This window comes from Pongo abelii, chromosome 7, assembly GCF_028885655.2.
Source record: "Pongo abelii isolate AG06213 chromosome 7, NHGRI_mPonAbe1-v2.0_pri, whole genome shotgun sequence".
Classification (NCBI taxonomy): Eukaryota; Metazoa; Chordata; class Mammalia; order Primates; family Hominidae; genus Pongo; species Pongo abelii.
Window position 1 is genome coordinate 135,185,919 of NC_071992.2, and position 13,255 is coordinate 135,199,173.

The window sequence follows — 13,255 nt, forward strand, 5'->3', positions numbered from 1 at the left end:
GGGCGGCTTCACACTCTTCTCTCTTGGCTTGTGAAGTCATCCTTCTCTATGGCTCCAAAAATCTTCTCTAGGATGTTGAGACACATTTTTAAAAAAAATCTCCAGCCCAGGCTTCTCCTGCACTCTGAAATATTTTATATCTAAATGCCTACTTGACATCTCTACTGAGACATGTTACAAACATATAAAATTTATCAAACCAAAAATGAACACTTGATGTCCAAACCCACCATCATTTGTTCTCCACTCAGTAGCTGTGTGTACCTGTATTCTCTACTCAGTAGATAGCACACAGTCCCAACTGGATGGGAAGGCCAGAAAACTGGTACAGCCAGGCTTAGATTGCACTCCAAATATCAATATATGAATCTGGTACATTTTTGTTACTTGCTTAAGAATGGGCTTTTGTGAAGGTATTGATATGAACCTTTATAGTAGGAATGTATAAATGTATTTAAAATATGGGTCAGGTGGGTAGGGTGTTATGTGTATCCTTTCAAAGAGATCAAAGCCAACATTGGAAGTGAGCTTCTGGCAGTAAGCTAAATTCTGTTGGAACATCCATGGAAATTGCCAGTAGACTATCCAACACCCTAGCAAATCTCTTTATAGCTCCTTTAACTCAGGAAACACATCTTATTGTCATGCACTATGGAGACCTTGGGGCTACAAATGAACAAGATGAAAATCTGTGCTTGCAAAGAGCCCGCACTTTGCCACAGAGGTGGTGCTATCCCTTAGGAGAAGTTCTAGGAATCTGTGGGGCATTTCTCTGGTCGTAATGACTGTATGCTGCTGGACATCCTGAACAATAAAGAATAATCCCACATCCCACACACATTCATGTCCTATTGACCACTGATATAAGAAATCTAAGTAAAAAAAAAATCTATTTATTATCTGAGTCTAGATCAGAACTCCATTTTATATACACACAAAGTGCTTTTTGCATAATTGTTATACATACTTAATTTTTCAGGAATTTAACAAGATAAAATTTGATAGAAGATTATTAAAATTTGTTCTGTTTAAAACTCTAGCAACATTTGTTCACCATTTCAGAAAATCATAGCACCAAAGCCAATGCTGACCATGTTTTTGAGTCACCAATATTACACATGTTCCCCAGTCTTTATTCCTAGTGGTGTGTTTATGGCAATTTTACAACAAGATGCTAGCACATCACTATTTCTTTAAGTCTTCTAGTGAAGCCTATTTTATTATAAATTACTTTCTTTCTATTATTCCTTTATAGTATAGTTAGATTTTTAAAAATTATATGTGTAGGTAAAATATATGCACTCTGAATTTCATTTCAGGAGAGCAAGGAGGTTGTTTCAAAGGATTTATTGTAAAAGTGCATGAAAGAAATCTGATATAATTGAGAACTACTGGCCTACAGGGTAAACCATACAAATATCCTGATAATTTTGGTATCTCTGCTCCATTGTAGCAACATAAGGAGCAGCTAGACATCATCAGTCAAGGCTTTAATGCAAACATAAATTTTTGTAAGATCACTGTTTCCCTTCAATATATTCCCCGGTCTTTTTTTTTTTCTTTTTCTTTTTTGGCTGCAAAGGAGAAACTCAAACTAAAGGAAATGCTATTGGTTAATGAGATGCTAGAGAAAATAATGCTTTTCACAAAAAGCTTTCACACAAAGGTAACATGCCAGCAGTGGGGGGCTGAGGGTTGCCAAGAGCAAAACCCAGCAGGCAAGTTAGTGGCTAGGAGAGCAAAAATACCTGAGTGTGTGTTTAGTTCCTTTTGATCAGCACTGCCGTAGCTCTTCTTCTAGAACTAACCGCATAAACCATCTGGTGCTGAACGCTTGCTTCCCCAATCAATGGAATTTCACAGCTGTAGTTTCAGCTTAAGAAGTAAAATTTGAAACTAGATTGAAATTAGAAATTGTGCTGGAGGTTGCTAGGTGACCCGGGCCAGGAACGTTGCTATGGACAGGGATCAGGACTGTTTTGGATTGAGGGTATGTCAGATTTTCCTAGAAACTTCAGAGTATTCATTCTCTTAAAACAAACAAACAAACAAACAAACAAAACTTAACCACTAGGGGGAGGGAGAGGAAACCAAAATAACAATGAAACAACAAAAAGCCCCCAAAGGCATTATTCTACAGGAAAACAGACAGATCAGACATTTTTCCTGAGAAAAAAATAAATCTACCCCTCCCTGCCCACGTCTCCACCCCAACTCGTAGTATCTTAACATTAATTCAGAACTTAGCTTTGAGCAGTTCAATGGATGGTTCTGATACTACATGATGGGAAGTTTCAGCCATCAGTTAAAACCTAAGCCTGAGTGAAGCAGAGCAGGCCTCTGCTTAATTGCATTAAGGAACATTCCAGGAAAGTCCACGTCTGTGACATTAGTACTAATGACAACATCCCATCCCTACCTCCTTCTTTGCTAGCCTACCAGCATATCCTCTGCGCTCACAAAAAGAATCTAGAATTCTATTTTGCTACACAATCTTGCCTTCTCTCACTTCTTTGGTCCAAGATGCATGATTTTAAATCTCCAACAATGAAATGTCATACCCCTCCTCCAGGATGACAGTAGATGGCCATCTCTCCCTCCTCTGAGTATCATCAGCACTTCGTTTACATAATTCACTTGGCTCTATCTTGTCCTAAAGTTAGTTATCTGTGAGCATCATGCTAGGAGCTAGTGTTGATATGAAGCAGAAACTTTATGTGGGCATCTTGGATATATGCATATCATTATTATCATTCTATAGAAGACAAAACAAAAACTCAAGAAGTAACTTGGCCACAGTCATTTCTCAGGCAAGTGGTGGTACTGGTATTTGATTTTTGGTCCACATAACACTGCACTAGTAACTTCCCTTATAAGGTGCTATAGGGCAGAATCTTTTATATTCCCAAGTTACCCAGTAGTTTGTTTTTTGCAACTCTGTATACACAATTACTTGCCCATTATCTGCTTTCCCCATTAGACTATGGGTCCATGGTGAAAGGAATAGTGTCCATCTTGCTTTTCACACTGTCCTGATGCCTAGTGCTAGTGGAATGCCCATTATAAAGACATAAATATCTGTGGTGCTTCTAGTTCCTACAATGGCACCATGGTTTTACAAAAGGGCATCTGGACTCTATATGTAAATACAAAGTGTCCATTTGCAATCATTTTCAAAATAAAGTAAGTCTCAGAAGCTAAAGAAAGGGGAAGCAAAATTCTTCCTATATAAAGTATTTACTGTGTTCAAGACACATACAAAGTCTTCTCTTCTGATAATGCTGTATCATCTAAAATCAGTATTAGCTACATGTTTGTCTATCTTCCTGTACAGACCACATATAAAAAAATTTTTACTATTTATCATTTATGGATACTTCTAAGTAGAAATGTGTATTATTTAGTGGAAATCCTGAAATTTAACTCATTGCTAGTAGGTTTATCATTAATTAAATATTTGACAAAATAAAAAGGGCTGGGAAGAATAAAAATGTCCCCATATTAACAGCAGGGTTATTTATACTAGCCCAAAACTAGGATGATTAAATCAATTGTGGTGTGTCCATACAATGGAATACCATACAGCAATGAAAATGGACAAATTATTATCTATCCTACAGTAGAGATGAATCTCACAACAGAACTTTGAGTGAAAGAAGTCAAATGCAAAAACTTGAATGAATTCCATTTATAGAAAGTTCAAATACAAGCAAAATTCATCTATGGTGTTCAAATCACAATACTGATTATTCTGGCCATGGACATAGTAGTGATGGGAGCACTTGAGGTGCCGACAATATATTTCTTGGTCTGTGTGCTAGCTCACAAGTGCTCACTTAGAAAAACTGCATTAGGCACTTACGACTTGCACAATTCTCTATGTGTTATATTTTAATAAAGGTTCACTTTTTTAAATGCTTTCCATAGTATCTCTAGCAATGAAGTTATACACACACACACACACACACACACACACACACATACATATATATTTTAACATACTTATGGGTAGATTCCTATCCAACTTACCTGTTCTTTAGTGTCTTTACTATTTATTTACTTATTTATGTTTCTGTATCCTAGGAACTAAGTGGAAGACTACCTAGCCTTCTATTCATTATTTGTGGGTTGGAGGTTGAAATTCAAACATTTACTCAAACACATCCAAAACACATATGTGGCTTAAATATGGCTTTTCCTAGCCTTGCATAAATGTCTGATTCATATCTTGATGTACTCTACACTCCAGTGACATAGAGAAAATAAATCATTTGTCATAGAAAAACCTACATGCAAATCTTATTAACTTGATCAAAACCTAAGCTTTAAAAAAAAAAGCTAATCTAAGTCACAGAGATTCCTTTCTTTTCCAAATAACATTTTAAAAACAATTTTTAGCCCTATTTAGTGAACTTCAATTATTTAGATATGTTTTAGAACATAACATACTGCCAATATTCTCCACAGTATATTGAAGTTGAGAAGTGAAATAATTTTAACAATAAAATTTTATTAAAACATTATATTGCACAGTTAAGAAGTGTGTGTGTGAGAGATCTTTTCTCCTAATTATTCAAAATTTCCCATAATATTTGCATTAGAAAAATCTATCATGTCGTATTCAATGTATCCAAATTATATTCTAATTATAATGGTTTTAAGAAGACTAACGTCTTCTTCCAACTTACTCTGAATGTAAGGGACCACTTCTTTGCCACTAATAATAAAAGTTCAAGTTCTTTAAGCAAAGATAGTATGGACTACATGAGGGCGTTAATATTCTGAGATGAAGACAAAAGATTAATGACTAAAACTTTCAAAGAAAAAGTTTCTCTCTCTCTCTCTCTGTCTCTCTCCCTCTCTCTCGCTGTCTGTCTCTCGCTGTCTCTCTCTCTCGCTGTCTGTCTCTCTCTCGCTGTCTGTCTCTCTCTCGCAGTCTTCCATAAAGTCAGCAGGAACTTTGCAGCGTAAAAGGACACCCTAGGGGAAGCATGGCATAACTTGAAAGTGGTTTCCTGCTCCAGCCTAACCCCAAGCCTCTCCTGGGAGGGAGCGAGTGGAGCCTTGTCCCCGCCGGTCCGCTGGGAGGTCGGGAGACAAGGTGGCAGCAGCCTCCCCAGGCGCCGGGCACCCGTCGGCTGGCCCAGGGACTTACCACTAGCGCGCAGCACAGCAACTTGTTCATTGTGGTCCCCGGAAACCTCAGGCGCTTGGAGGCGGCGGCTGGGCGAGCGCTCCGGTGCGTCTCCGCAGCCCGTGCGCTCATCACGTTATATATAGCGTCCCGGCAACAGGAAGTATCGCCTGCCTTTGATCAGTCATTTTTCTATCCTGGACCAAACTTTGCACCTTTCTTTTTTAGGAAGCTTGGGCGGGAGCGGTCGGGGGGTGTGCGTAAAGCTCCAGGGTTAACGCTTTCAGGGCTGGGGCGGAAAGGATCCCCCAGGAAGGTGGGGCGTGAGGGGTGGGGCGGTGGTGTCTGGCCCCTGGGAGAGCAGGGGAAAAAAAAGCCACCGGGTTGAGGAACAAGGCGGCTGCTGTCTCCGAGGGCTCTGAGGTTTCCCGGCCCCTTCCCGCCAGCGGCCAGCCTCCTGGCAGCCGGGACCAGCGGTGGGAGGGCTGGGCACAAGCTGGGCAGCTGCTGTGCTTGTGTCTCCTCCACCCTGAGAGTCGGATTCAGCCAAGATCCGGACGCAGCTGGAGTGTGTCCCAGACCTTTGTCCTCTTGCTGGGCGAAAGCTGTGAGTTTCCGCCGTACCCTGCTGCCTGACCCCTTCACTTCGGGTTCTGAAACCTCAAATTACAGGGCCCCTCTTTATGCATGGCATTGTCTGAGCCCTGTTCGGGGAGTTCGCAATCATTCATCTTCAAGTTTACATAAACCATGTAGTAGGAATTTTTCTAACTCATGTCTGATTGGCCCTAAAGCCCGTGCAATTCTGCATTCACTCCTTGTTATCTGGGGTAGTTAGAGCCAGAGAGAATCTGCAGAGTGAAAATTGGACTGCCTGGGGCAGGGATAACCTTGTGGAGCACTGTTTACTTCACCAACCCCACCATCATCAAAGGGCTATTGGTATCGGAGCTTCCTACGCGCTGAACTTCTGGAGTCGCCTCCTCGAGGTCTTTCCACTAGCCTCAAGCTATTGACAGAAGTTTGGCACTTTGCTCTAGGGTTCGCTGACTCCCCCATTAATTCCCTGGTCTGGAAGTTAGACTTGATGACTTGTAAAGTGTAGTCCCATTCATGGATTACAGTTCGCGGGTTGCCACTGAAATTGTTTACAGATGGCTGAAAAAGTCCCTGCAGAGCTGCTTCCCCATCAGGGCCAAGTGTTCAAGTTATATGTCTCCAGAGAAGGGCAAATACTGCCTTTCACCCGATTCAAGGGAAGGAAGGTGAAGAATCAGGAGAGGGGACCCCCCGGGGAGCAAGGATGGCCTACCGGGATCAGAGCATCTGCCCCTTCCAAGGGACATCCTTCCACCACGACTTCAAAGTGGATCCATAGACAGTTCCATGCTGCAAATTACAGAAGACGGGGTGTCATTCAGCTTTGTCCCTCAAGGGCCAGAATGTAACAGCATGCTGGTTTCTTCAGTGAACTAGTGAATAAATGTAGCTCAGTGAGTGCGGACAAAATTGTATGACTCCAAATCACTCCTCGTATTTTGAATCGTGGTTTTGACATCTACAACCTGAGATATCAACACTTAGACTTGCCATGGGACTCAAATCAATCCAAGTGTTAGTAGTGAAACACAATATAAATAGCAGTATTATTGTTTTTGTTAATGTTTGTCTAGGATATTATTTGAAGGTGTTTTTCTCAGAACATAAAATGATGCCAATATGTGGGTGTCAGACCTTGGAGAAAACTAATCAATAATTGAGTCCTTCAGTGTTAACCCTGGGAAAGGTTTACGTCTCCCTAAGCCTCATCTATAAGATAAAAATATACTGATATTGCAGAAACGTAAGAGAAAGCAAATGGGAGCATTTAAAAAACAATTATATAAATGATGGTAACCACTAATTATGAGCATTAAATAAAGTAATGCATGTAAAATAACTCAGCACAATGCCTGGCCCATAGGAAATATTTCCTATAGTTATGATTATTCTAGGGGAATACCTAAGATACTGGCCTTTGTAACCTAGATTTGAGCCCCAACTCCAATTTTTCCTAGCTCTGTGACCTCAGACTAGTTGCCTAACCTATTTTTGTTTCCATTTTTTGTTATTCCTATAATGAGAGTAATAATCACATCTACCTCAAAGTATCATAACGGTTATTGTAAAGATTGAATTAGATAAAAGATGTAAAACACTAAAAATAGTGTCCGGCACATAGTGCTCATTAAGTGTTATTATCATCTGAGGTTCTCATGGGGACGTTTGTATGAGCACAAGGCAAATCTAGATTGTAAGCTCCTGAGGGCAGGAACTACATATTTTTCTATGGTATTCGCTGAAGCTTTTAGCTCAAATTCTGGCTCTCTCTGTAAAGGAGCGATGGTGGTAATTTGGGGATTCAGGGGATTGGTAATTAGCTGTAATCTGGAGATAAGTTGGGGCACCATTTATCTAGAATCACAAAACAGACTGTGTATTGATTGTGCATCTCAGGGCCTAACTGTGGGCCGTTTATTCATCACCCACTGACAGGAAACTGACAGAGACCATGAGTTATCAGTCATTTCATTTGTTATATTCTTGGAGCAACTTGGCCAATCCCCTAGGGTATTTCTAAGTAATCCACTACTGTGGGCTGCAGACTTTGAACACTCTGAGCTGAAGTTCATTTTAAGATTTAATTGGAATGGACCCAGGGATTCCAGACTGAACCCAAAAGGGGACATTCGAACAGTAACTGGAAGACTACATTCATCTTCCTGTGACAGATCCCTCATTGGCAGAGGCCATCGGTAACATTAAGCAGAATGTTCCATAAATTTAACCTTCTGTTTCTAGGCACCAGATATATGTGATGCTAACTTTCTAGGGGACACCTCATCAGATATTCCTCATCTCGTCTTTTCTAAACTCTTCTGAATTAGGTCCCATGTTGAATAGATTTTGGATTGACCCCCAATGATTGTCTACTCCCCCAAAACCCATTTCAGCCACTTCTAAAGCTTAGAGAAATGGTGCCTGAATATTAGGAGTTCCTACAGGGAAAACACTTTATCTCTTTAGCACAGTAGCACAGCCTCTGATCCAGATGTTCATTTATAATCATCATCATAATGGAAATACCTGAGACTCAGGAAAGCAATTGACTTAGGTGATTTGGGAGACAAGGCATGCAGCACTAAGGTAACTGAAAAGTGTCTAAAACATCTTGTGCCTACACTTCCTCACCTGAAAATTGGAAATACTAGTTCTGGTTATGCAGAGAAAAGGATATTAACTTGAAGAACAAGAACAAATTCCTTGTTATTTCATTGTTATTAAAAAGAAGTTTTGTTCTGATTTTATAAAAGGAACAGAGAAAAAGGAGGAGAAAAACAGCAGATAGCCCATTGATTTATTTTATTAATGTTTATAATTTTTTCCTTAAAAAACACAATTTTAGCCATATTAATATTTGAGACACAAACTATTTGCGTTTGTAGGTCATCTAGACTATGTTTTAAAATGTATATGTGTGTATGTCTTTTAAAAAATAATGTACAGAAAGGTAAAGGTAAAGTTATCTAGCTGACTCACTTTCTGATGACATCACTTTCTGATGAAGTTACCAGCTGTTTAAGAGTTTGCCTGAACGTGTTGGACTAGGGGTCAGTAGTTGCTACTTATGGTTCACTACTCACCTATAATGTGATTCTGGCATTGCTAGCCATTCATTACCATAGCCCTTTCTTTGAAAATTGGCCTTAATCAATCACACAAATATATAAATATAAACAAGACTGTGTATTACATGAAAAGAAATAAGTGGCAACAGAAGGACCTGACCCCGTGTGCCTTTTAACAAGAACTCTTTAAACTGCATATATTAACAAATGATGAACACATGGTGAAGAGGTGGAGAGGGAGAGCCTTTGGGCAAGGAGGACAGGGTGTCAGTAGGTCTCCCAGTGGGAGGAAGCAAGGTGGGATTTCAAGGAACTAGAAATATCCCAGTACAGTTGCTGCATGGAGCACAAGGCATGGTGTGGACCAGGAGGGGCTGAAGAGGTGAGTGGACAGTGGCTAGGTTGCAGGTGGAAGTGATTCCAGTCTTTCTTCAAAGAACCATACAAAACACTAGAGAGTTTTAAGCATGAGAGTGTGTCTTAATCACTTTGGACTATTACAACAAACTATCATAAACTGGGTGGCAAATTTAAGCAACAAAAATTTATTTCTCACAGTTTTGGAGGCTAGAAGATGGAGGTCCAGAAACCAGCATAGTTGAGTTCTGATGAGGGCCTTCTTCTGGTTTGCAGACTGCCAACTTTGCCTTGCAACGTCACATGGCAGAAAGGGTTAGAGAGTTCTCTGGAGTCTCTTTTATAAGGGTACTAATCCTATTTGTTAAGACTCCACCTGCATGACCTCATCACCACCCAAAGGCCCCCTTTCCTAATAGCATCACCTTGAGGGTTAGGATTTCAACATCTGAATTTTTGAGGAACACAACATTCAGTCCATAACAAAATGACATGATCATTTAAGCTGTTGAAGGGTGTAATTCTCTGAACCTCACCCTGCTCGTGGCCATAAATACAAATAAAGACATGTAAGAGAAAACTCTCTTAAACTGCAAATCACAGTCAAATTGATGACACCTCTGGGTAGGGAAGTTGGGAAATAAGGAAAAATGACCTCAGCAGTCCATAACAGGGATCTGTTGTTCTGATCAGCTCAAGGAAGAGATACAACCTCTTGCTTATAAACTTTTTGCCAGTCACTCTAGTCACTTCAACTGGAGTTTCCAGAAACTCAGATAGTCATCTAGTGCCTACTCAGTCCCAAGAAATCAGTTTCTTAGTTAACTGATGCGTATTCCAAATAACTACTCATCAGATGGCTTCTGAACAAATAAATGTTTACATCAACAGAGTACTAAAGAATAGTGTACACCCACTCAGGGTTTCTCCTCAAAAATTATTGATGTAACTTGATCATCTCTAATATTCAGAAATGCTCCCCACTTCCCTGATGCCCATGTAATTTGTCTATACCTGGCTAATGAAGATGTCTTCATTAGATAAAAATTCTTAAAACTATTTTCTTAATAGTCAATGAGGTGCTTCTATCTGGGAAAGTCCCCATCTGGAACTAAATAAATTTTTAGAAACAGATGAGATAGTTTTCAGAGAAACTAGCCTACAAGAGTGAATTCCTTCCTGAAACAAGGGGTTGCCTATAAAAGCCTTACCCTAAAGGAACATTTTCAAATAAATATTAAACCAAAGAGGGGAGTGAAGTGCCTTAACATTTAATGAAGGGATACCATTAACAAATCAGGAAAGAAAGTATGTCTCAGCACCAAAAACATATACATTTATTCAGCAAATATTGACTTAGTATCTACCAATGCCAAGCACTGTGTTAAGTATCCTGATACAGATCAAAAGTCCCCATACTTCTGAAGCTTACAGTCAAGCTGGAGAGAAAGAGTCACCAACTAAACCTAGAAATAAACTCTTCGGATGGTGATAGGTCAATTTTAGAGCGGTGATGTCTATGACACAAGATAATGTAATGGTGACGGCTATGAAGGCCTACTTTAGCTGAGCTTTTTAGGGAAGGGCTTTCTGAAGAAGCCCCTTTTGATCAGACAATGGAGGTAGAGTAAAGAGCACGTGAGGTGGCCCAAGAGAGTAAAGTCAATGAGGCTAGGGCCAAGGGAACTGGAGAGAGATACACCTTATGTGTCCAGAGAGGTGAGCAGGGCCAGTCCATGCAGTGTCTAGAGAGTCAGGGTAAGGACTTGTCAGTTGAATCTATGGACAGTAGGAAGCCATTGGCATGTCTTAAATGTGAGCGAAGTGATTTGATGGATATGCTGACAGATAATGTGGCTAGAGTGGAAGCAGGAGGAACACTGGGTCATTGTCTCCAGGACAATCATCACTGAATGCTTAGAATACATTAAAAATGAATTCTCTAGCCAATCCTGCACCTCACATACCCATAATCTCACCCACAGGAGCTCATTTTACCACCATTATGCTAGGTAACAAAGCCTCTGGTGTGGCTGAGAGATGGACAGGGCTGAATCCTGTCTTTCCTTCTCCTGGGAAGTGGGAATCCCAGTGAAGTCAATTGCCTGCCTGGAGAGAGTAGCTCAACCTGAAGAATGTATACATAAGGTCACACTGCCTGTGCTGAAGTATTTTGAAATAAATTACAGATATAATAACAGCAATCCAGGGCAAGCGAGTAGGCAGAGGAAAGAGTTGTGTGCAGGGAATAGCCCAGACTACAGTGGGAGAGAAAGAATGGGACTTGGCTCCAGAGGAATATGAACAATGTATAAACAAAAAGCAGCCTACTTTCATCACTGCAGTTTCTTCTCAGGTGCATGAAATGGCCTTTAAGGGTTCATATTTCTGTAGGCTCCACATGGCATTTGGTGAGAATTAGGGGGGCGAGAGCAGTGGAACTTGAAAATAGTTGAAGTCATCCTTTTGGTTTGAGTAGGAAAGACGTTGTCTGTGCTTTAGGTTCTTCTCTCAAAAGACACACTGCTTCTGCTGGGAGGAGTTCCACTAAAGCCTAAGGCACACTTGCTTTTATAAACCAGACCACTTAACAGGGTTTTGCACACTGGCACCAGAGGCTGCATCTAGAAATGATGACTTACTTGTTCTGACTCCAGTAAGTGTATGGCAGGAATGCCTCCTTGGCAAGAAAAAGCCTCATGGCTGAAGATTTCAAATTCATGAACACTATGGGTCTTCTGCCCAGGAAAAAAAAAGTGTATCTACGTTTACACAAATTTAGCATTCAATTTCAAAAAGTTCAAGGCCTATGGCTCCAGTGGGGAAACTGATTTGGAATATGATCAGACCTTTGGCTGCTCAGTTTCAAAGAGATGTTTGTACCTTGGTTAATAATAATATTGTTATATCATCATTTGTCATATTTCAATATTTATCTTTCCAGGGTTCTTGACCAGGATGCCAATTCTGAATTTTCAATGAGGGTTATATAAATGAGGGTTTTCTCCTCACTAGTGCATCAGTATACTAACCAAGTCTATAAATGGGCTTGTCCTTTGAAATTATGTACCCTCAACAGCTCAGATCTCAAGGCAGCTGATTCTGCCTGGCAGGTGTGGGATGTGAGATTGAGTCATTCCAGAATCTCAAAGAGATATTTGTTGGAGGTAGCAGCAAACAGTGACTGATTCAGTAGCTCCTTGGCTTCCAAACAACCTGGTACTTACCACAGTTTACATTTGAAGGAAGCTCTGCCCCTTCTTTAGTGGTTGTTAGATGTAGGGAGATGAAAGGAAGACAAAAGCAGAAGTTCCAACAGGCAAGCACAGTGGGAAGTGTGAAAGAGGGGATTTCTTTTCACGGTCTTTTTAAAGAACAACAAAAAAATACCAGTGTCAGATAAGGCTTAGAGAGCATAGGATGAAGATCTGGAAGTTCAGTAGCAAATGTGGTCAAGTCATTTGGGGCCTTTGTAGACTGAAAACAATAGAGCACAGTGATTAGAGCTCAGGCTCTGAGGCTAGACTCTTGTATTTGAATCCTTATTCATTTGCTAGTTTTGTCTTTTCATTGCTCTGTGCCTCTGTTTCTCTAGGCAATAAAGAACCGAATAATAGTATCCACCTCCTAGGATTGTTCTGAGTATTCAATGAGAAAATATATACAAGGCACTTAGAGCAATGCCTGGCAAGCCATAAGCTCCCCACAAAGACTAGCTCCTATTTGCAATCAAATTCACTGCTGAGTTACTTGAGAGTGATTGTACCTTGAGCTGTGTGGAGACAGCTATTAGGTCATTGCATGAGGAGATTTTGTAATTTTAAAGAATGTTCATGCTACAGCTACTACCTACTTGAAACTATAAACTAGTATACAAAACTGAAAACCTGGCAGTCATGTCAGCTGGGACATGTGTCCCCAAGTTCCTACAATGTGTTCAGCCCCATGCCAGACACTGTGAAACCTACTGAAATTGGCTATTCATGTGTCTTCCTTGACTTCTATCTCGTCTCTTGATCAAAGCTTGTTTTATACTTTTTCACATGGATTTTAAAAAGCTTCAGTAAAGAAGTGATGCAGAAAGTCAGAAGGCATA

The 13,255-nt window shown here is 40.3% G+C and overlaps 1 protein-coding gene across 1 annotated transcript in view; it reads right to left on the minus strand.

Annotated features, from left to right (window-relative positions):
• The window catches only part of TNFRSF11B (TNF receptor superfamily member 11b), a 28,767-nt gene extending 23,113 nt beyond the window's left edge, over positions 1–5,654 (minus strand). Inside the window, exon 1 of the mRNA XM_002819383.4 lies at positions 5,156–5,654. Within this exon, the coding sequence (XP_002819429.3) occupies positions 5,156–5,266 (111 nt within the window). The 5' untranslated portion in view covers positions 5,267–5,654. The remainder of the gene's footprint in view (positions 1–5,155) is intronic.
• Between the last annotated feature and the right edge of the window lie 7,601 nt (positions 5,655–13,255).